General features: G+C 39.1%; 1 protein-coding gene across 2 annotated transcripts in view; it reads left to right on the forward strand.

Moving 5' to 3' along the window:
* Window positions 1-20,808, forward strand: part of camk1b (calcium/calmodulin-dependent protein kinase Ib) — a 42,247-nt gene extending 21,439 nt beyond the window's left edge. For both annotated transcript variants that reach the window (XM_026935208.3, XM_053227072.1), the window contains exons 3-12: window positions 3,038-3,169; window positions 9,668-9,742; window positions 14,328-14,466; window positions 14,951-15,077; window positions 15,327-15,402; window positions 15,822-15,934; window positions 16,249-16,327; window positions 16,968-17,055; window positions 17,281-17,434; window positions 18,262-20,808. In XM_026935208.3, the coding sequence (XP_026791009.3) occupies window positions 3,038-3,169; window positions 9,668-9,742; window positions 14,328-14,466; window positions 14,951-15,077; window positions 15,327-15,402; window positions 15,822-15,934; window positions 16,249-16,327; window positions 16,968-17,055; window positions 17,281-17,434; window positions 18,262-18,368 (1,090 nt within the window). In that variant the 3' untranslated portion in view covers window positions 18,369-20,808. The remainder of the gene's footprint in view (window positions 1-3,037; window positions 3,170-9,667; window positions 9,743-14,327; window positions 14,467-14,950; window positions 15,078-15,326; window positions 15,403-15,821; window positions 15,935-16,248; window positions 16,328-16,967; window positions 17,056-17,280; window positions 17,435-18,261) is intronic.
* The last annotated feature ends 1,810 nt before the right edge of the window (window positions 20,809-22,618 follow it).

Consider the following 22,618-nt stretch of genomic DNA (forward strand, 5'->3'; position numbering starts at 1 on the left):
ATATTAACTATATTACTAAACCTAAAAACATTTATTACGCACAAAAAATAGTGGAAATTGGTAAAACCATGCTTTAAAACTACCTACTCTAATAAAAAAAAGTCTAAAGTTATTTTAAAAAGGAAAAAATTAAATAACATTGACATCTACATCAAAACCAGTTTGAATTTAAGCAATCATCAGTGAAATAATCAGTCCTCACATGAATGATTTCGCACTGATAAAATAAAGGAAATATATAAAAAGTACTAAACAATTTGAATTAAACAAATAAAAGCTCGATAAATGCGTTATGCCTAGTATTTTTCATTTTGGATGAAACTTGGATTTTGAAATCTTCAAGTGATTATCAGTAATCAGAAATCGAAGCTACCCTGAATCAAATTCGAATCGAACTGAGGTGTGTAGAGATTCAGCCCCCTTTATGGTGATCTAGTCTTCAAACTAATAGGATTTCACCTGAAATGTATGCTCCTGGGCAAAGAAAATGGGCCAAGCCAAAAATGGCAAAATATTAAGCTTTCGATGGTCTTAACAACAAATCATTGGTCAGGAAATTAGCAAGAATTAAACAAATACTGTAGATCTCTCTCTGCACTATTAATCCTGGTTCATGTATGAGCTTGTTGTCAGGCCCTTGATGAGCTGCATCAGGTTTGGTAGATAACTAAATAATGACTAACCTTTAAAAAAAAATCCCAGAAGATATTTTTGGAAAATTTTCTACCCCCAGATATGTTAGCTTGAATTTTACATCAAATATTTTAATTATTATAATAATTTTATGTTGTATACAAGAAGATTGTGAATTTGTGAAAGAAGTGATTTTCCCTGTTTCTAGCTTTTTTCCAAACAGTTCACTGCAGCAAAAGTGTGCATCAGGAGTGCATTTGTTTAATTCTTGCTAATTTTCTGACCAACGATTTGTTGTTAACCATTAAAAGCTTAATATTTCGCTATTTTGAGCTTGCAAGGAGTTGCAATGAGTGAATTTTTGAGCTTGCAAGGAGTTGCAAGGAATTTTTTGCAAGGAGTGTATCTTCCACACAGCTCAAGGATCTTCCTCTCCTGTTTTGTTCACCTTGTATATAGTTTATGATCCTCGTGACTGAATTGGTTTGTTTAACTAACACACACACAGCTTTGTCTAGTGTTTAGTCTGATGAGTATGAGATTGCTTTTGTGTGTGTATGTGTGTGTGTGTGTGTGTGTGTATGTGTGTATATATATGCAAAGTGCAAATGTGTCCAGCCGGATGTGGGTCTGACAGCCATAATCATGTCCTGTTAACCAATAAGGTTGGTTTCCTCTCTCTCTCTCTCTCTCTCTCCCCACACACTCTCACGCATATACACGCACACCCATACACACACAGCCTGATCTCTGTCTGTTCCCTGTTCAAACAGAGAGCAGGATGGATCGTTTACTTATGGTATCAGTGTTCAGATGAAGTTTTCCAGAATGTTTGGTGTTCAGATGTGTGATAAGCTGTGTTTCTTCAGCTGAAATTGAAAAATACTCTATGGAAACAGAATTACACATTTTAGGACAAATAAAGAACTAACGTATATCAAAAACCATTTTAAAAGACTGCACTATGATTTTTCCAGGCCTGACAAAGGGATTCAGATCAGGAATACAGACTGTAGCTGAGACATTAGCTGAGGAAATGGGGAAATAAAGATTCCTGGCACATTTCTCTTAGAAAAACAGAATTTAACAGGAGTGTTAGACTCCAGTGCAGGTTGGAAAATACAGTGTATCATACAAAAATCATGGGCTTAATTTTGCCCATAGTGACTGGGTGATACTAGCCATACATAGTAAGTCACATATGTTCTATTCAGTGTATTATGGTAAAAGTACCATGGTTTCAAAGTATTAGCATCATGAATATTAATGTAAAATAAGTAATATAGACTCAGGACACTAAGTTTCTATACTACTACTACTAATAATAATAATAATAATAATAATGATAATAATAATAATAGGAAGAAGAAGAAGCATGACAAAATCAAGAATTCGAGTAAAAAAAAGAAGAAATCATAAAACAGAGGTTGAAAAAATATTAAACAGAAGAAATAATGAAAAACAATGTATAAAAATTATGCACTGTAGTTGGCAAATCCATTTTTAGGTGCATAAAAATAATGTGCTGCTTCAACCATGTCTTTTCCCGATGACTTGGGTATATTGAGCAAACCTGCAGTGGTAGATCTTAGTTAACAAATTCAAAGCTTTAGTTTTTTTCTTGTTTTTCCTTTTTTATGCAGTTGAATTAAAAAATCTATCTATCTATCTATCTATCTATCTATCTACATATATAATATTTAAAAAATCAATCAGTCTTATTTTATATAAAAGGTTCTTATGTTCTAGAGTATTCTCTAGAAAATATGCTGTCATGGGAAGTGTGATACTAGTTACAATTTAATAAGTCACTTCTTCTGTAATTATTAATAATTGTCTTGTGATAGACCAGTCCATGCAGAGTGCAAATACCACTGGAATTCCAATTAAAAGTTGCACTTCCTGTTTCTGCAGCCTGCTCTTCTGATCACACATCTGCATTAGTGTACGAGTTTCGTCCCCACACCCATCTTTAAGTGGCCCATTATGTTGAGACAGACCCTTGGGGAAACACGGAGAGAGAAAAAACATCTTTATCTTTTATCATAATCGTTATCTGAGATCCATCATTTCTCTGGAACTCCTCAGACGTGTAAACAAAAGCGGCAAGTTCTTGGAAGTGGTTTGAGCTTTCAGGTCAGGGGTTATGCTCTCTCATAGTTGATACTGAATCTGCATCAATTTTGTTTAATTGCCAAGAGCTGCTGCAGTTCAGCCTAATGATTAACTCTCGGAATAAAACCGTTCCAATAAACTTGCAGTATTTTAAATATATCTTATTTATTCTTATTTTGACGACCTGTTTATTAACTCTGAACATTGTGTGTGTCTGTGTATCTGTCTGTGTGTCTCTCTCTCTCTTTCTGTGTGTGTGTGTGTGTGTGTGTGTGTGTGTGTGGTGCAGTGGTGCGTTCTCCGAGGTTGTCCTAGCCGAGGAAAAGCGAACGAGGAGGTTGGTGGCGATAAAGTGTATTCCAAAGAAAGCACTGGAAGGGAAAGAGAACAGCATTGAGAATGAAATCGCCGTTCTTCACAAGTGAGTAACTATTTTTCATCCTACTACTCTTACACACACACACACATGCACAGAGACATACACTTGTTTTCCATTCCACACACACACATGGATCCCCACTCACTTTTAACCATACAAACTCACACTCGCACTCACACACTGCATTAGCCTGCAGTCTCACACTCGCACCCTCTCTCATGTCCTCATGTTATGTCTCCGAGCTTGCTGTGTATTTGATTATTCAAAATCAGTTGCCAAACTTCTGAGTTTAGATTAAACAAAAAAAATACTATTTATGTGCTACATTGTTACAGATACTAATATTCAACTACTGAAATTACTGTTCAGTTATTTACCGCTACAGTTCAGTTACAGTTCAGGTAGTTGCTTTGCATCATGGGAGGTCAGGGAGGAAAGGCGCTGTCAAAAAGAGGGCATGTCTGCCAATATTGTGGTGCATTACCAGACTTGCTTGCGGTCCAACCAGCTGACGCCTGAAACATCTTGCTCAGGTACCGGATCCTCTGCAGAACAACACCACAGGTTGCGTAAAATAAACCACATGTTCTTAAAATAAACATTAAGAACGACTTTATCTGAAATTTGAAAATGCAAAAAAAAAAAAAAAAAGATGCATGACAACATTCATTAAAACTCTAAATATATTTTTGATTCCTTTAGTAGCTAAAATTTTGCACCAGTTAACAATGCTTGTGTTGTTTGTTCTGCAAATACAATATATGGCCAAAAGTTCTAATAACCTCCACTCTTCTGGGAAGGCTTTCCACTAGATTTTGGAGCTTGACTGTGGGGATTTGTGTTCATTCAGCTAGAGGAGCATTAGTGAGGTCAGGCACTGATGTCAGGCGAGGAGGTCTGGGGTCAGTCGGTGTTCCAGTTTATCCCAAAGGTGTTCAGTGGGGTTGAGGTCAGGGCTCTGTGCAGGACACTCGAGTTCTTCCACACACAACCTTAACACACAATGTCTTCATGGAGATTATTTTGGGGCATTGTGGTGCTGTAACATGTTTGGGCCTCTTAGTTCCAGTAAAGGGAAATTGTAATGTTACATCATACAAAGACCTTCTACACAATTGTGTGCTTCTAACTTTGTGGCAACAGTTTGGAGAGGAACCACATATGGGTGTGGGGTCTGATGGTCAGGTGTCCACAAACTTTTGGCCATATAGTGTATATTTAACTGATATTTCAGTGAGTTCTCAATTCTGATTGGTCAGGAGGTGTTTGTATTAATACGCTCATTCAAGTACAATGAACGTGAATGCTCCACATAATCAGATTTTTTTTAAAAAAGGTGTGTAATTGTTGATATAGTGTTCTGTAAGGAGATGTAGAAGGTGTCTTCAGTGTCAACCTTAAGGAATATATATATGTATATATTATATATATGTGTGTGTGTGTTTGTATGACTCAGCACATGTAAAATATATGTTGAAAAAGTGCCAGTGGTAGGTAAAATTTAGAAAAGATTTCTCTCATATGCACATGCACACGCCCCCACTCACTGATGTCACCGTAGTTAAAGGATCTCCCATTTGAACCACTGGATTCACCAGGCGCTCCATAAAACGACTGGCTCTGAAGGTGCAAAAGCTATTTTTAGGACGTGTGTGCACGCGTTGCCTGGGTTACTGCTGCCACACTGACCTGGAGATCAGAGAGGGATGTGAACGAATGTGTGATGGAGGAACACCCCCCCTTTCTTCTGCACATTTATACAAGAACATGCTCAGTGGAGCATCCGCTTAGTTCACAGTCTTTATAGCTTTCTTTTTTTTTTTTTTCTTTTTTTTTTTTTTTTATATTTCCTTAGTCTCTTGTGTTTATAGCACCAACTCTCCAGATTGCAGCATCTCTTGAGGTGATGTTTCTGTTGGAACCTCGGAGTGATTCACAGGCACGTCTGATATACACACTTATGCTCATACGCTTGTGGGGGCGAAATAAATAGATCCAGTATTCTTTTGGACAGCATAATTGTATGACAACAGAAATATATGAATTTAAGAATATTACCATCTAGACTCTCAAGGGCAATCAGGTCAGTTTCTAAAACAGGCCCAAGACCTCTCAATCTCTTGCTAGTTTCCAGCACCACAGGGTTAGCTAAAACATCGAGAGATTGCGAGTTTGAATCCCAACAATGCCACAGCCATCCACGACCGGGAGCTAAGAGATCAAAGTTGGCCTTGGGAGGGATAGTATTCTCTCACTCTCCTATCAATCACAGCAAAACTAGCCAATCATGGGCATCATGTATGCGGAAGAGGGCGGAAAGAGCTTTCCTCTGAGTGTCTTACACTGCCCTGTTGGCTACAGGCTGGCGTCAGGTGTCTTATAGGAAGCTGTTGTATGATAGGGAAGAGCTGGCTGGTGGGTGGGAATTGGCATTTGACCTAATTGCAGAGGAAAATGAGGGGAAAATAAATTTTAGACCAATTGACTGCACTCATGTATCAATAAAAAGAATCTCAGGTCTCTGTAAGCACATCCTTAAGATGAAATCATTACATAGCAGTGATTGCAATTTAGTCTATAAGTAGGTTTTTTTGTCTAATATTACAATAATGCAAATGAATCCTTCCTTTAATTTGGAGGTTTCCAAATGACCCCGACTTGACATTATGAATTTTCTGTGACTCCCAAGTCATGACCATCCTACATTTTTTTGAAATTACAGATTTATAATACAGGACTACTGTAACATGTGCACCTTTTATTATATTAGTAACATACGTAGGTGTAATGAACATCCCTGAGATGTCACTGACGTCTTCAAACGACGTCTAAAGACCTACCTCTTCCTGAAGTACTTAAATTAGCACTTTAATTAAAAAAAAGTGTTGTCTGTGTGCTTTTCTTACTATATTACCTCCCCAACAGTTTTATTTAGACTGATAGTCTTCTTAGTTAGTCCGTATCAGGATGCAATTATTGATAGAGACTTCAAAACACTTCTGTAAGTCGCTCTAGATAAGGGCATGTGCCAAATGCCATAAATGTAAATGTGTGACATAAGGGACAGGCTTGCCAGTCAAGTAGAAAGTGTTGTGAAAATAATCCAGTCCAGGGTGGTGCATTCACGGTGCTGATTTATAATGACGCGTGATTGTGTGTGTGTCTGTGTGTGTGTGTGCGCAGAAGCGGCAGTAACACACTTGGCATTATTCGCTCACTCGCTGCATATCTTATGTACATCTGGAAGATTTAAAAGCGATATCCACTAGATGGTACATCAGAGCAAAACATCCCTGCCTTTCAGGTTTCAAAGTCCAACTGTAAAATGTTTAGCACAGCGATTTTAAACACACTGACAACTTCTGTCTCTCTTTAAACAGAAAAAAGGTATGTGATTTGACCCCTGGAACATTTCAGAATCTTACAAATTTCATTAATTTGTAAAATAAATGAAAGAAGCAAAAGAGGAGATTAGGACTACACCATACATTGTTCCTTTTAACTTGTCATCTTATTTTAGTTTAGCATTTTATTTGGGGTTTTATGCCATATTATATGACAGGGAAGTTTGTCGCGTATACATATGACACTGTTTAGATAATTGGTCTACACCTTGCCCCTTAGAGGAAGTGTGCTTTGTGACATCCATCACCATTACCAGAGAATTCTGACTCTGCTGGTTAAAATGTGGTGTTATTTCCCGACCAAACAAAGTGCTCAGCCTTAAACCTTTGTCAGTTTATGAAAGCAGGTTTGTGTTGTTCTGGCCTGCAGCTTTTCCAGAGAACTTTCCCTGTAGTCGTAACTAAACTAATGCTAAAGCTTCCCTTTGATTGTGAAAGAATAAGTGATGTAACACGTACCACTGATTTTCACATTTTATTTGAGCGTTTGGGAGAGAAAAGTAAATTAACACAGAATTGGAATAATTATCTCGCGTATTTTATTTAGTTATCCATAAAGTTTTCTTTCTTTGTATATGCCTGCGTCTTTTTTCCTCTGCCTTTCTTTTTTCTCTGTCTTAATCTTTCTCAAATCTTAATATTTGTCTGTTTTTAGTTTTTTTTTCTGTTAGCCTTTCTTTTGTCTTACTTATGACTGTCTGCTTTTCTTTCATCTTTTTTTTCTTTGTCTGTCTTTTGTTTTTCCTTTTTTTCCCCTTGTAGGTCTTTCTGTCTCTCTGTCCACCCTTCTTTTTTCGCTGTCTCTCTGTACGTCTTATTTTCCTCTGTCTTTCCTTCTTTGGTTTTCTCTGTCAGTCTTTCTTTCTTTTTTTCTCAGTCAGTGTCTCTGCCTTTCCACCTTTCCTTCTTTTTCTCTGTCAGTCTGTCTTTCTTATTTTCTCTGTTGGTTTGTCTGTCTTTCTCTTTTTCTCTGTCAGTCTTTCTGTCTTTCTTTCTTTTTTTAATCTCTCTTGGTCTATCTGTCTCTTTCTTTTATCCCCCCTGTGTATCTTTATGTCTGTCTTTCTTTTTTGTCACCTCAGATGAGAAGCCTCTGTATGGATTATAAGGGAATATTGTTTCAGTTCCTTAGTGCCGTGCCTCAAACCACCCACCACCTGTGGAGTTGACCCGGACCCCACGCACAGAGGGGGTGGAGAGTCAATGAGCAGGCGAGAGAGAAAGACAGGGGGAACTGACAGCATGTACAGGACGTGACCGGTGTCTGGGGGGAGGAAAAGTTAGAGAATGAGTGTATGCGTGAGAGAGAGAAAGGAATGAAAGGCTCAGTGGGCTGGTGACTCACCTGCATGTGTCGGTTGTGTTATGTGCCTCAGGCGTGTGTGGGAATCCACAAGGCAACCCAGTGAGAACCCACACATATCTCTGTCTGTCTCACACTTTTAACCCAGCAGGTAAGGAGAAAGTAAAAGAGAATGATTATTGACTGGAGCTGCAGAGGGGGAGAAAAGAATGAAGAGGTGGACAGTGATGTCACACCTCTCTAGGTCATTAATAAAAACACTTGTAGATAGCAATGCGTCAAGCAAGATAGCGGCTTACAAAGGATGGTATATAATCCAAATGCACATACTGAGTGAAAATGGAGTTATCATGATGGCCTGGTTGCTTTGGGAATACTGTTAAAAAGACATGGTGGATCAGGATCACGGTGGATCCACAGCATAAACCACGACCACTGGCCGTGTGGTGCAGATACACCCTGGACTGGGCGCCAGTCAGTCACAGTAACCAGATATTAGTTTTTAGTCATTATTCATTATTAATGATATTCTTCTGTCTTTGTTTTTCTCCTCACATGATAATCATATCATGCAGTATACTGTATCTGGAGTCGTATTCACAAAGAATCTTAATTATTAGCCATTAACAGTCCTTAAGACCTATTCATAAAAGTGTGAGGAGCTTTTACTGAGAAGTTCCTAATCAAAGATTAAAGCTGTGGTTGCCATTATTGTTACAGATGACTGAATATGAATGTCAACAGGCCAAAACTATTTAACAATAGGTCATTAAATATTTCAGATACATAACTATTGCACCACTATCTGCCATTGTTCATAATCCAATCTTAGTGACAGGAATCCAGGAATCAGGAGCTGATTTTACCTTTAGACTGAAAATTTTGTTAAACAGTTAGGATAAACACCCCTTTTTAAAGAGTTTTGCCTTAATTTTCACGTTTCTCTCTTATGGTAGTGTCTCTTAAAATGTCTTATCTGTATACAGTCAGTCATCCTTCTCAATCAGAACTAGGACAAGACTCGTGCGAGTTCTCTAACCTCATGGGTATTGTCTCATTTTGACCGTGCTACTGTTTCAGCGTTATGTCATCTTCAGCTTGGGAGTATTTGTATCTACATTGGATGAATCATCTGTTGACTCTAAACAAATGAAGCATTGATTCACAGGTGGCCAAAAAAACAACTGAGCTATGACTAAACAACCTTTGGTCTCTTAAAATGTTGTAGGCTGTGTCTAACTTTCATACGGATCCAGCGGGACTGATGTCAATACCCTGGAGGTGAAACCGACAAGCTACGCTTTAACCTCATAGTCCATTGTTTAAATGCAAATGTCCAGTGTACTGTAGTGAAGTGAATAAACCACAGAAAAAGTTGTTGCCATCCAGTCACATAGCTGATGTGCGTGTCCTGGATTAGTTTGCCTTTAAAAACATGAATAAACAGGAACAGGACATGGTTTGTTTGGAGAACATTATTTACATAGGATTATGTACAGTTTACACTGCTAAGAGGCGTGAAATTACTCAGTGTTTTACTCTGCTTCTGTAAAGCTTGTACAATTCATCAGCTAACAATTAAGCTAATAATTGGGTGGATCACGTGCCCCAGAATGGGAAATATTATATTGAACAGTAGTCTCTAGCAACTGACACACTATAAGGACCTCTAGTCATAAAAGACAACAGTGCAGGAATACAGTTTCTAGGTCAGCTCAGGGCTTACTACATCAGGAAACATTGTTTTTGCATACCGACTCTTGAATATTTCAGTGTATGGTTTGTATATTAAGGTTACTTATCTCTGTTCCTCTTTCTCATTCTTTCCTATAGGATTAAACATGCCAACATTGTTTCTCTGGAGGACATCTATGAGAACAAATCGCATCTCTACCTCGTCATGCAGCTGTAAGTGAAGTCTCTCTCTCTCTACGCCGAATAGAGAGCAAGTGCGTGCCTGACTTATAAAGAAGCCACTCATGATCTAGTTCAGTTGCCTCTTTTAGCCCCCTATTTCAGACGTCTTTTATGTCTTGAATCTTGACTGCATTTTTCACAGAAGACAGAATGGTGTGTGTGTGTGCATGTGTGTGTATGAGTGTTTGTGGTTGCTGAAAATGCGGTCGAGAGTTTCCACAGTGATGAGGACTAGTGCATGATATATAATACAAGCTTTAGATACATGCTTTTTGATTACAAAATCTATGTCCGTCTGTTTAAAGTGCAAATTCTAGTTCTCTATTTTTATTTTTATTTTTATGAAAGAAAATGTCCAGTTACTGATATCCACACATATCCACACATCAACCACCCATTTGTTTTTTTTGTTTTTTTTGGTTTGGTTTGTTTGGTTTAAGGGGTGGTCACACTACACTTTTCGTTCAGTTGACTGCTGGAGAATGCTGGTGACCAGAACCGCAAGCTTTTGCGAAGAAGTTTCGCATTTCGCTGCGTTCCAAAGATAAAGTTCGGTGAACTCTGACCTGCGAATTCCTATCACGTGAAGACATGTGACCAATAGAAGATTGACACGTCATGGTGTAACCTCTTCAGAAAATCCAAGATGGAGGAAGCACTGATTATAGCTGTGTCGCACCATCCCACCCATAGTCGCAGCGGTCTCCAAAGAAATTTCACATTTTGAAAGTCTATTGTCACTGCCCCTTGATTTGGTTTGGTTGTTTTGTTTCAGGTTTTTGGAGGGGTTGTTTGTTTTGTGTTTATTTGGTTGCCTTGTGTTTTGTCTCTTGTCATTTTTTGGTTGGTTTTTGGTTTTGTTTTTTGTTTTATTTGCTTGGTAGGTTTGGTTGGTTTGGTCAGTTTGTGGTTAGTTTGTTTTGTTATATTTGGTTGATTGGTTTGCTTCAGTTGTTTGCTATGTGTGTATGTTTGTATAGCCTTTATGAACGTTTATTTGTCAAACTTCAAGAGATACTGTATGGAGTTTAGCTTCAATTAAGCAAACTGAATTATTAGCAATAGAAATTTTTTATCCGAATTATCCAATTAGCTTTTAGCTTCTGGAGACAATCCGCAATATTATTTATTGCAAGCTACGTTATGCAAAGAAATAGTAAAAGCTTATATATTTTTTTTTTGTTATTGCTAGAGATGCTTTGATACAAATATTGGCATCAGGTATCCGTGACTCCTTGCTTATTTACTCATACTCGTAATCTGAAAAAATTGTCCGGTACCACGTGATACACTAGGCTTACGTCACACAGTATGTTACTGCACTAAGGAACAGGCGATGCACAATGACAGTGATCCTGATGTATTTCCTGATTAATGGTGACAATTAAATCAAAGCAGATTGCAAACTGTGCTCTCTGAAAATATCAGCAGGTGGAACTACAACATCTTACTACAATACAAGTAACCTGATAAAACATCTTTATGGCATGTAAACACTATCTTTAATAGAGAGCATGAGGGAAGCTGACATGAGCACACGGATTAAAAAATCATGGTTTCCTGGAGAGCTTCAGTATCTTTAGAGAGCATGAGGGAAGCTGACATGGGCATGCAGATTTTAAAAAAAATCATTGTTGGCTGGGGAGCTTGTTTTCATATTGGCAAGGCCAGTAATGCGATTAACAAACTAATTTGTACAGCTGTACTACATAGCCTAAATTGCTTAGGCAGCACTATTGAAAGAGGCATAATGAGCATGTGAACATGAACAGCCTTGATATTTAGCCGGCAGCTGGCACTTGCAGAACACCATTACTGGATCAGGAACCCGTGACCTAATACTCTTGATTAGAGATCAACTGTAAGCTGCATTCTTCCTGTCTAAAATCCAACCCTCCATGTAATATTCTTCACATAGCTCAGCACTATTAAGGAAGGCGATGGCTGTCTGATTCTGTATTGTGTCTCTGTCTAAGCAGTGTGCTAGTTCATAGCTGTACATTAGCAAGAGCAACTCCCAGCCAGCACTTTCATCTCGAAAGAAAACACATTACAAGGCCATGTGTCACCACTCACCTCATTCCAGCTGAGATGTCTCCTGCAAGCAGGCTCGCTGGATATCAATCTTCCTTTCCTGCTTGAGTTTTACTTTTTCAGACCTCGTTTGATGAAGCATATTTTTTTCTGCATCTTTTTCATCCAAATAAAGTCAAAACCACATAGAGAAGTCGTCCAAGAGAAACACAGAATGCTGGAAAGAATAATATTGATTGTATATGGATTTTATATGAAGGCGTTGCCGCCTCACAGCTCCAGGGTCCGGGTTCGATCCGTCCTCTAAACTGCCCCTAGATGTGAATGTGCCTGCAAATGTTTATTTTTGATACTAATAATTAATACCCCCTCCCTTTTTTTTCGATTAATCAATTAACCCTATTTCCTATTTACGCGTAGTAGAAATAGTTTGAAATGTTGGAAAGACTTATAGATTAATAATATATAATATTATTGGATCAGAGGTGAATATCCACTGGCTTTCTCAGTAACTGAAACATTCAGATGCTGATTTCTTGAAATTTGGTGTACATGGATTACAAAGACACACACACACACACACACACACACACACACACACATATATATACATTAATTGGGTAGCTGGAAACTATCTTTAATCGATATTTGTAGTGTTGTACAATTGGTTGTACTTTTCTTCATATTCACCTTCATACCCTAAACATTTTAACAAAAATAAATAGAAAAATTGAGTCCAAGTGAGTGAAAATGAAGCAGCTGTTACATCCTCATAATGATCATACTAACTGGTGGTTGCTATGTGCAACACAATATTGTTTCATAGATGATGATGGTGTGTGTGTGTGTATGTGTGTGTGTTTGCATGTGTATGTGTGTGTGTGCGTCTATCACTTCTCGCCATGCTCTCTCTCCTATGTGTGATGTCAAGGCCCTTTAATTACACACGTGCCTTGGAGACTCTCTGTTGTCTCGTCCACTGAGAAATCAAGGTAAAGGCTGACAAACACACTGAAGTACACACACAAGAGGACAAATACACACGCTATCCGCCCACTGAGCAGCCCCGGGAGCATGTGCCCACACCTGTGTCCTCCCACCCGTCAGCTGAAATGTCACGAAAGAGGAACAGGGGAGAGAAAAGAGTGAAGAGAAAGAGAGAACTAACCAGCACACGGACAGTGTGTGCAAAGGTTTAGATTACAATAGAGACCAGGGATGATGATAATTAGAACATCTGGGAAAAGGAGGTCAGTAAAAAGGGAGGGATGGATGGAGGAAGGAAGGCAAGGATGGATAGCTAAATAGAAGGATAAAGAGGGATAGAGAATAGAGGGAGTGTGGCATGGATTAGAGGAGGGATGGAGAGAGGAGCCTTGGGGGAGGGGTAGATGCAGCAAATGAAGGAAAGTGGGAGATGATAAAGGGAAAGGTGGAGCTATTGAAGAAAAGAGGGAGAACGAGATTGCGAAAGGGAGGAATAGCATGAGGGGGTGGGGAAAGGGAAAGGGGATAGACAGAGGAAGCAATGAACGGAGGGTTTGAGAAGAGGATTGAGGTGGAACGTGATATATGGAGATGGATGGAGAAAGAGAGATAAAGAGATGGGTAGTAAAAAAGATGAATGGGGAGAAGGATGGATGGATAGACGAAAAAGAGAAAGAGATCGAGAAATGCAGGTGATGGAATGGCGGGATAAAGAAAGGTAGAGATGGGAAGGATGAAAAGAGGGATGGAGAAGGTGATCAACAGAAAGATGGAGAGAATGGTCAAGAGATGGAGAGAGGGATGGAGAAAATGATCAGTGGAAGGCTGGAGAGAGCAGTCGAGGGATGGCTAGGGGGCTGGAAAGAGGGATGGAGAGGGGGATGAAGAGATGGATGTAGAAGGGGTAGAGGGAGGGATGGAGAGAGCAGTCGAGACGGAGACAAGGGTGAAGATAAGGTAGAGGGATGGATGGAGAGAGAAAGTGATCAGTGGAAGGATGGAGAAGGTAATCAAGATGGAGAGATGGCTGGATAGGAATGGAGAGGGGTGTGGAGAGATGGATGGAGAGATGGATGGAGTTTAGTGGCAGAGTATAGAAGGGATTAACATACAAGCTGGAAAGTGCTGAGTCTGCCAGGTCTTTCATCTCTGCTAGAGCTCAACTGTGTGTGTGTGTGTGTGTGTGTGTGTGTGTGTATATGTGTGTGTGTATGTGTGTGTGTCCTTGTCCTTGCGTCACTCGCTGTTAGTCGGTTGTGTTTGTATTTCGCAGTAACTTCACTCGAGCAGATTGAAACGGGGGAAACAGATTGCACACATAATGACGCTTGATTTACAGTGAAGTAAAATGTTTCTCTGATTCACACTCGAGTCGACTTTAACCTGCGTGAGTGGAGAGTAGGAGGTGGAAAACGAGCGTAAGAGCGCCTCCTGCTGGTGAAGGAGGGCTGGAACACCACCAGCTGGCCACACGGGTCCATGCTGTGATGCAGTCTGTCTGAAGTGTAAGTGTGTGTGTGTGCGCAGCTTCCACAGCATATTTCTCTCTTTGCAGGGTGTCTGGCGGCGAGCTCTTTGACAGGATTGTGGAAAAAGGGTTTTACACGGAGAAAGACGCAAGCAAACTCATCCAGCAGATCCTAGACGCCGTGAAGTATCTGCACGACATGGGCATAGTGCACCGGGACCTGAAGGTGGGACCAGAAGGAAGTGTGTGTGTCTGTGTGTGTGTGTGTGTGTGTGTGTGTGTGTGTGTGTGTGAGAATCAAAATAAGCAGACACAGTTCTGAAAGTGTACAAAAATGAAATTAAATGAAGTGTTATTCTAACTTTCCTTTTATTCTGCGATCCCATCTTCCCCTTCCATTGCTGCTCTAATCTGAGAAGCCTGTGTGTACTGCAACTAATTAACATGACGTTTATTTTCCTGTCTAGTTTCTGAGGTCACAGTTATTAGTCTTGTTAGTCTGTGGGCTTAACAAGCTCATTTGTTTACATGCAGTGAAGTGAAGGACGTACAGATTAATTCTTGTGCATGGCTGAACTAATTAAGCCTCTCCCTGAACATGATTCAGATCAATATGTGTGTGAGAGAGAGAGAGGGAGAGAGAGAGAGAGAGGGTGACTGTGTGTTTGCATGCCTCATGATGGTGTGTGTGTTTTTTTTTTTTTGTTCAGCCAGAGAACCTGCTATATTACAGCATGGACGAGGACTCGAAGATCATGATCAGTGATTTTGGCTTGTCAAAGATCGAGGGCTCGGGTAGCGTGATGAGCACGGCATGTGGAACTCCTGGATACGTAGGTAAGATGCGCGCTAGTGTACGTCATCTCTCTATACACTCATCATATCCATTACTCGTGGGTAGGAGGTCATTCGTAGAATAGAAACAGGAAAGTTTTTACACCCATTTGTAATCCGCATTATTAGTGATTAATTATGTGGAGCGTCCACCATACAAGTCCCTGTGTAAGTTGTTACTATAGAAACAGTAACAGCAGGATGAGCTCATACATGTGCGAAGTGTTAATAAGTTGTTTTGTTGTTTGGCAGCTCCGGAGGTTTTGGCCCAGAAGCCGTACAGTAAAGCAGTGGACTGCTGGTCCATCGGTGTCATCGCGTACATACTGTAAGTATTATATACGACTGATATCCTGAGTGTCAGCTAGATTCGCTGTGTCTGAATAGTACTGTAAAGTATAATAGCAGTACATTATACTATACTGTACATGTGGCTTGACGCAAAGCGGAGTTACTGTTACCATCCCGAAGTTGATTATATTTTGAATATTAGTACATCCTGAAGTGTTTTATTCCTCTTATACCACAACAGTCTGGCAACACTGACATACTGTTTAACTGTTTCTAATTAAATTTAATCTCATGAAACGTCCTAAATCAGTCGTGATGCAAGTTCAGTTAATATAAAATGTACATCAAAATGTACATCATGCATATTCTCCCTAGAAAAATGCATTATATGCTGTCTCTCAGTCCCTGGTCTCATTCGGTAAGATCCTCACATCTCTCTCTCTGTCTCGCTCTCAGTTTGTGTGGCTATCCGCCATTTTACGACGAGAACGATGCCAAGCTGTTTGAACAGATCCTGAAGGCAGAATACGAGTTTGACTCGCCATACTGGGATGACATCTCTGATTCAGGTAGCAGGTTTTCCATCTTCTCCCAATTCCTCTGCTTTACATCAGGCCTGTATTATTTCTGTCCAGACTTTCTTCTGTCCCTCTGAACACCTGCCAAACTGCTCGTTAATAACAATAATAAGAACCCACTCTTGAACTCTCGATTTTATTACTACACCAGGCCTTGGGAGAAGCTAATCAAATTCTGATGGATGTTGAAACCAGGCCAGCTTTTTTTCCATCCTGAGCCTGTTCTGTGTTACTAGATGTCCTTATGGAAAAGTGTCAGACACTAACGTCATGGACTGAGCTGTAATTGTGATTTTTATTCTCAGCTAAGGATTTCATCGTACATCTGATGGAGAGAGACCCGAATCTGCGCTACACGTGTGAACAAGCACTGCAGCATCCATGGTATTAAATACATGTATTTTAGTAGAACTGTTGATAGTTCATATTGGAGCGTAACAATTATTCATGTATTTATTTCATTTTGAAGGTAGCTGTGTTCGTATTTCATATTTAAATCAATATTTCACATTTTTAGTGCCCTCTGCTGCCCATGCCGATGTAGACAAAGGCGGAGCTAATTTCCAGGCCTGAAGAAATTTCAACAGAAGCCTTAAATGAAAAATAATATCTAGATCAATTACACGGCAGTATTGAAAATCAGTTTTTACTAAGGTGTCTTTGAAATTGAATGATTATTACTAATCTAGATGCACCTTTAAAAATAACAAACGGCTGCTTTAAGCAAAAAAAAAATCATTTTGGCATGATCATGCACCCCCTCTGAATGAGAAAAGTTCAGTTTTTTGAGTTTCAATGACTTTCAGAGCAAAACTCGCTTGACAAAATAATTGTTCTGCTGAATATGAGTTGAATGTTTTCTCACAACAGAATGCATTGCTAATCCGGCTCGATCCAGTTCTGTTTTGGCTTCTTCCAAGTGGCTTTAAAGCCTTTGCTTTCCTTGGCAGAAATACATCCAGATGACTTGGATCTCAATGGAGAGAACTGAAGGAATTAGATTAATGTTTTTTTTTTTCCCCAGGATTGCCGGTGATACGGCGCTGGACAAGAACATCCACGAGTCTGTGAGCGCTCAGATCAAGAAGAACTTCGCCAAGAGCAAATGGAAGGTCAGTGCCGTTGATCATCTCGTAGACTGTTTTTAACATACTGTATGTGGGAAAGCTAAATGATACGATCTGGCCAAAATAGACCTACATTTATAACATAATAATCATATGAAGCATGTTTAAATGTAATCCTATTAGATTACGAAGACAAGCACGACTGATCTGAACATTTCCCCCTAAGCACAGGCTTATATTTTCAAGCTCTCTGTCATCTGTCTCTCTCAGCAAGCGTTTAATGCCACAGCGGTGGTCCGGCACATGCGTCGCCTCCAGCTGGGCACCAGTCAAGAGGGACAGAGTCAGCTTTCACCCCACAGCCCCTGCAGCGAGCGCCTCCTGCTGCCCGAGGGAACTGAGGAGGAAGAGGACGAGCAAAGCAGTAGGTTTCCAAAAATTCACATAAAAATTCAGTTTGCTGAAAAGTCACATTTACTTACCCAAAAATAGTCTGCCAATCTGCCAAGACGATATCTATCTACTTCTTTAGTTTTGCACTGGAGTGATGATGTTAATGTAGCTAACAAGTAATCATGCTCAAAGGCTATTCCCAAATATTTGTACACTTCTGTATAGAAACATGGTAATCTCTGTAAAATAGTATGGGTGGCTCATATTTAAAAATGAAATATGAAATAATTCCACCTTTTTTTTTTTTTGGCTATGCCGTCTATAATAGCCTCCTCCTTTCTAAATGATTCTGGCAAGTCCGCATGACACTACTGAAGAACTGGATGAGGTTTCACTGGTTAGGTTTCGTTGTTAGCTCTAAACACTAAAGAAAGAGCAAGAGCTTCTTTTCTCACTCACCATTTTCCAGCAATCATATTATTAACAAATCCAATATAGTAATGGAGACATTGGTGTAAACGCTGGACTCAAAGTTCCAGAATGCAGTGCAGCTATAGGACGCAGTTGGCTCCGTTCGTTAGCGATCCACAAGATGACGAGCGTGATGGCAGTAGTAGCATAAAAGTTGAAGCTTTGGAAGCTGATCTGTTTCCTGAGAGCTGGACAGATTAAAGCCTAAAGGACTAAAGTGCTGCTGCATCACTGTCTTTAGGTACAGATGAAGTGTGGGCTGCACCACTATCAGCAGGTAGTCGCACTGCATTGTGGGTAATGTAGGAAACCGTTAACCAAAGTGAAAATGTCAATTAAAGAATCCAATAGTCATGGGGTGTACTTTCTCGGTATCTGTCTTTGTAGCCTCTCAGAGGGACAATAACGGCTGCTCCGAAAGTGCTGGCGAGGGGGCGGGGCACGACGGGATCCAGAACTGCACCTTCTGCGTCCACCCCACCAGCCGAGTCTGAGCCTGTTAATCATCCTGCTGCAACCAATGACTTGACTGTCCCGTGTTTCTACTGGAGTCCTGCCACACCCCCAGTCTGGCCAGGAATACTGAGTAACTCCAGCGCTTGGCCACTAGGTGGCACTGCAGTGTAAAGAATTCCAGGTGGGAAAGGGGGTCGCTATGCCAACAGAGGGATTCTGTTTACAGAGAGGTGAGCTATGAGAGAAGAAGGAGAGAGAGAGAGAGACGCATGCCGCAGCTGCATTATGGGTAATGGACTGAGATTGGACAGTGTTTTATCTTCTGTTTCACAAACTACATGATGTTTCATCTTTCTGTCTTGGAAAAGTGGTTTTAGGTGTGTTTTTAGTTGTAAATTGGGTCCAAAAATATTTTGCCTCTGATCTTTTTAGCCTGCACACTACACACAGTTTCATGTGCGATCAGCACACACACACACACACACACAGACACACACGTTTGTCTAATCATTGTGATTACCTTCCACTGACATAATTATTAATGCAGCTAATTAATGCTGTGCTACACCTAAATCTAACCTGAACGTCAGTCTCAGTAACCAAAAGAAAGCCTTTACATGCTTTTAGTTCTTAAAAAGCCAAATGTTCCTACAAAAACAAAATTGTCAGATATTCCTATCCTTGTGGGGACATTTGGTATTTCAATAAAAACTATTTCTGGTGTTTCTATGAACCAAAGGTGAAGCTGAAATTCCCACTAGGTCATGAAAATACCTGGAAGCATATGGTATTAAAATACACATACCCAAACACACACACACACACACACACACATTGTCTGATTAACATTATTTCAATCATTTGTACAGAATTATACTTGTACACATTTTGTCCATATTTGACTCTAATCAGTGGCGTTATATATTATTGTGCTACAGCAAACCAAGTCTGCGTCATTGTTTCCTGGGACATTTATTTTTTCACAGTCTTCAGTGCCTTCATGGTTGCAGTTGTTCAGGTTATTATTAATGCTTCATTTTTACATCTATTCATTGCCATTATGATCTGTCTGGATGCAGGATGCTTTAAATGTATAAACCATACTATTTAGGGCAAACACTGCAGCTGTGCCCTGTGTGTGTGTTTGTGTGTATGTGTGTGTGGCGATTTTATACATCTAATGTCTATTACCATTCATGTAAATGTTTTTATATAAAGGTGTTTCTTTTACTGGTGGTTTTACTCAGGGGATGATGGTGTGTTAAGGATTTGGGGTTTTAAATAAATGGTACAGGATTCATTATTTACAGATAAGTATAATATATTAGTGTGGTGGCCTGGGAAAACCTGTCGCTATGGCTGAAACCATAAATATATTTCACTAAAACGGCATGGAAATTTAAAAAAAAATTTTTTTATTTACTTTCTAACCTTGCCTTGGCTATCATCCTGCGAAGATCACGTTGGGTAAGGAGAAAACATTCAAAATCATTCAGTTTAGATAAGTGCCATTTCCTCACACACTTTGTGAAGGTTACACTTTGATCAAGTTGTTGGATAGTTCACATGTCATAGTGAAATGGACATAATCCTAATTAATTCGGTTTGTAATCAGCTGTTAAAGTGTCCGTGATGCTCCCGCGCCACAGTCAGGACGCAATCTTAAAATGTCATTTCCTGCTTTTACGCTTTAGGGTAACCAGACCCTATAACTGCTATAACTTTACTTCTGATTGAGGTAGATTAGTGTTTTTACAGTGTGACGGTTTAACATTCACAGTTAGTCACGTTGTATGATAGGTCCACTGACCTTTTTCCAAAAGACTGATTAAAATGCAATTCTGTCTATTTACATTGACCCCCTAAATCATACCTCTGTTTCTCTGCACAGGGGACATGACTACACTGAAACCCTGTGGCTGGTATCAGGTTGCTAACTTTATCATACAAAATGTAGCCCTCCACATGCTACCTTTCCTCCCAGTCACTGTCTCTTTCAGCTTATAATTACAATGATAAGTACTGACAGTGAGACTTTATGGAAAAAGCATTCTTAAAAAATGTATAGACAAGGATGTCCAGTTAAATTGTATGACTTTTCTGTGTTTTTTTTTTTTTCTTTTTCTTAAAGGTCCATATAATACTGTGTGTAATACATACTACTGTGAAACCAAGATATTAGATTATAATGAGATTAGAATTATAATGATATTAGATTATAATACCGTGAACATTTCAAACCGTAACACCCCAAATGAGAAACATATTACAATTCAGGACAGTTTTCAGAGCTATATATAGTAGAAAATATGAAAATTTCATCATGGGAAAGGTTGTCCCAGGCTGCCATAAACATATATATAGACAGAGGAAATAATCTTTGCCCTTGACATGGGGGTCTGTTGTAATATTTCTAATATTGGTATTACACCACTGAACCTATACAGAATGAAAGGCATTAAAAGAAATTTTGCTGTACCTCATGTGTCCCATTTGATTTGTTTCCATACACCATTTTCTGTGATGCATTCATCTGCTTACTGTATACTGGACCACTTTTTTCCTTACAAGTTTACCATGCTCTGTTTTGCATTATTATTCCCACTTACTTTCTGTGCCACATGAGATCATATTCTATTAGAACAAGTTATGAAATTTAACCGTGATGCAAAACTAATAAAAACCACAAGGTCTATATCTGGAACAAAGGAACAACAGGGAGTACTCTATCATTCTTTGTTTTTTTTTTTTTGTTTTTTTTTATTTTTGATTAGAAAATAATTTCATGCATCATGCTCACTTTTGAAACGTCTGCCATCGAGATGTCCAAGCGGTTCGAGCCACATGCTCCATTTCCATTTTCAATCTGAGCCATGACCTTGGCTCTTTATTCTGGGTCAGACTGGGTCCACTAGAACCTCTCTGCATGTATCCATAAGTCAAATATATATAAGGATTTAAAAAAAGAGACTTATATTGAAATGTAAGGTGTTTAATTTTGTTGATTACAGAGTGAAAAAGTTGATTTATTTTTGCGTAGTCTGTATTTTTACTAGGGCCTAAACAAAATCAATTTTATGTTGTGTGAAATTGTTCGCTTGTGTTTCGGTTGTGAGAAATGAAGAGTTTCCTCTGTGCGGTCAGTCACCGGTGTAACCTGCACTGTTGCTTTTCAAACCATTTTTATGTACCGATCAAAACTTCCACCAAACTTAAAGGTCAAAAAGAGAATGACGTCTAATTGACTGAGCGCTTTTGTAGTTATTGCGCTGTACACTGGTATTTTCCAGAAAATCTTCGTATACTGTGCTAAATAGTGAGCTCTATAATGTCTGTTTGCACAAAAAGACACGAAATATTTCTATTTTTTCTGTAATTCGTAAGCTTTATTGTTATTAAGCTAAGGAAGATAGAAGGACAAAATTCAAATTAAGACATTTCTTCTCTCGGATACAGCAACAGTGACATGAACATGGTGAAAACGATGCCATGTGTGGTCCTCTGTACGCTTTCTGATATGCTTGGATGTAAAAGTTGTTCAAGGCTTTGCTATGTATGATGCATTGTTGAAAAAGATTTTTCCTAAAACATGTTTATTTGCAGGTATATGCTAGAACAGGGGTTCTCAAACTTTTTTGCAGCCAGGAATCCCTTTAGGTAAAAAATAAATAAATAAATGAAAAAAAAAAATTCCAAGCCCTATTTTATGAATTATTCCGATATTAGGCTCATTATTTAAATATGTACAATAATATTCTGGCTATTTTTTGGAGCGTTTTATTCCTGAACTTTTCACGAAAGGAACACATTGGCCTCCAAGTCGACGTTATTTATTTCAATTGACCAGTCAAATAGGCTAAAAATGATATGAACTCAAAAATGCAGTTTTGATAATTATGGCTTATTATTTCCACAATTTTAATAAAATTAAAAATTACAGACCCCCTTGCTATATTACCCTGACCCCATTTTGAGAACCGCTGCTCTAGAACGTAAGAGACGTTAAACTCTGACGGTAACACAGAGTGGTTGTTTAATATTGTTTAATATTTTCTGAGTATGTTCCATGATATTGTGCCACATGAGACAAAAGGAACTGACATGTAAGAATTGGACTTTTTATTTTATTTTATTTTCATGTTTATTCTGACTTTTTCCTACCATTTCCCTGTAGACCTGCTGCAATTTTTAAGAGTTTCCTGTTTGTAAAAGGACTAGACATAAACTAGGACATTATTTAGCAACTCAGGACTGTCTCAAAATCCATACTGGTATTGTACAAGAATCA

Source organism: Pangasianodon hypophthalmus, chromosome 20 (genome assembly GCF_027358585.1).
Source record: "Pangasianodon hypophthalmus isolate fPanHyp1 chromosome 20, fPanHyp1.pri, whole genome shotgun sequence".
Taxonomy (NCBI): Eukaryota; Metazoa; Chordata; class Actinopteri; order Siluriformes; family Pangasiidae; genus Pangasianodon; species Pangasianodon hypophthalmus.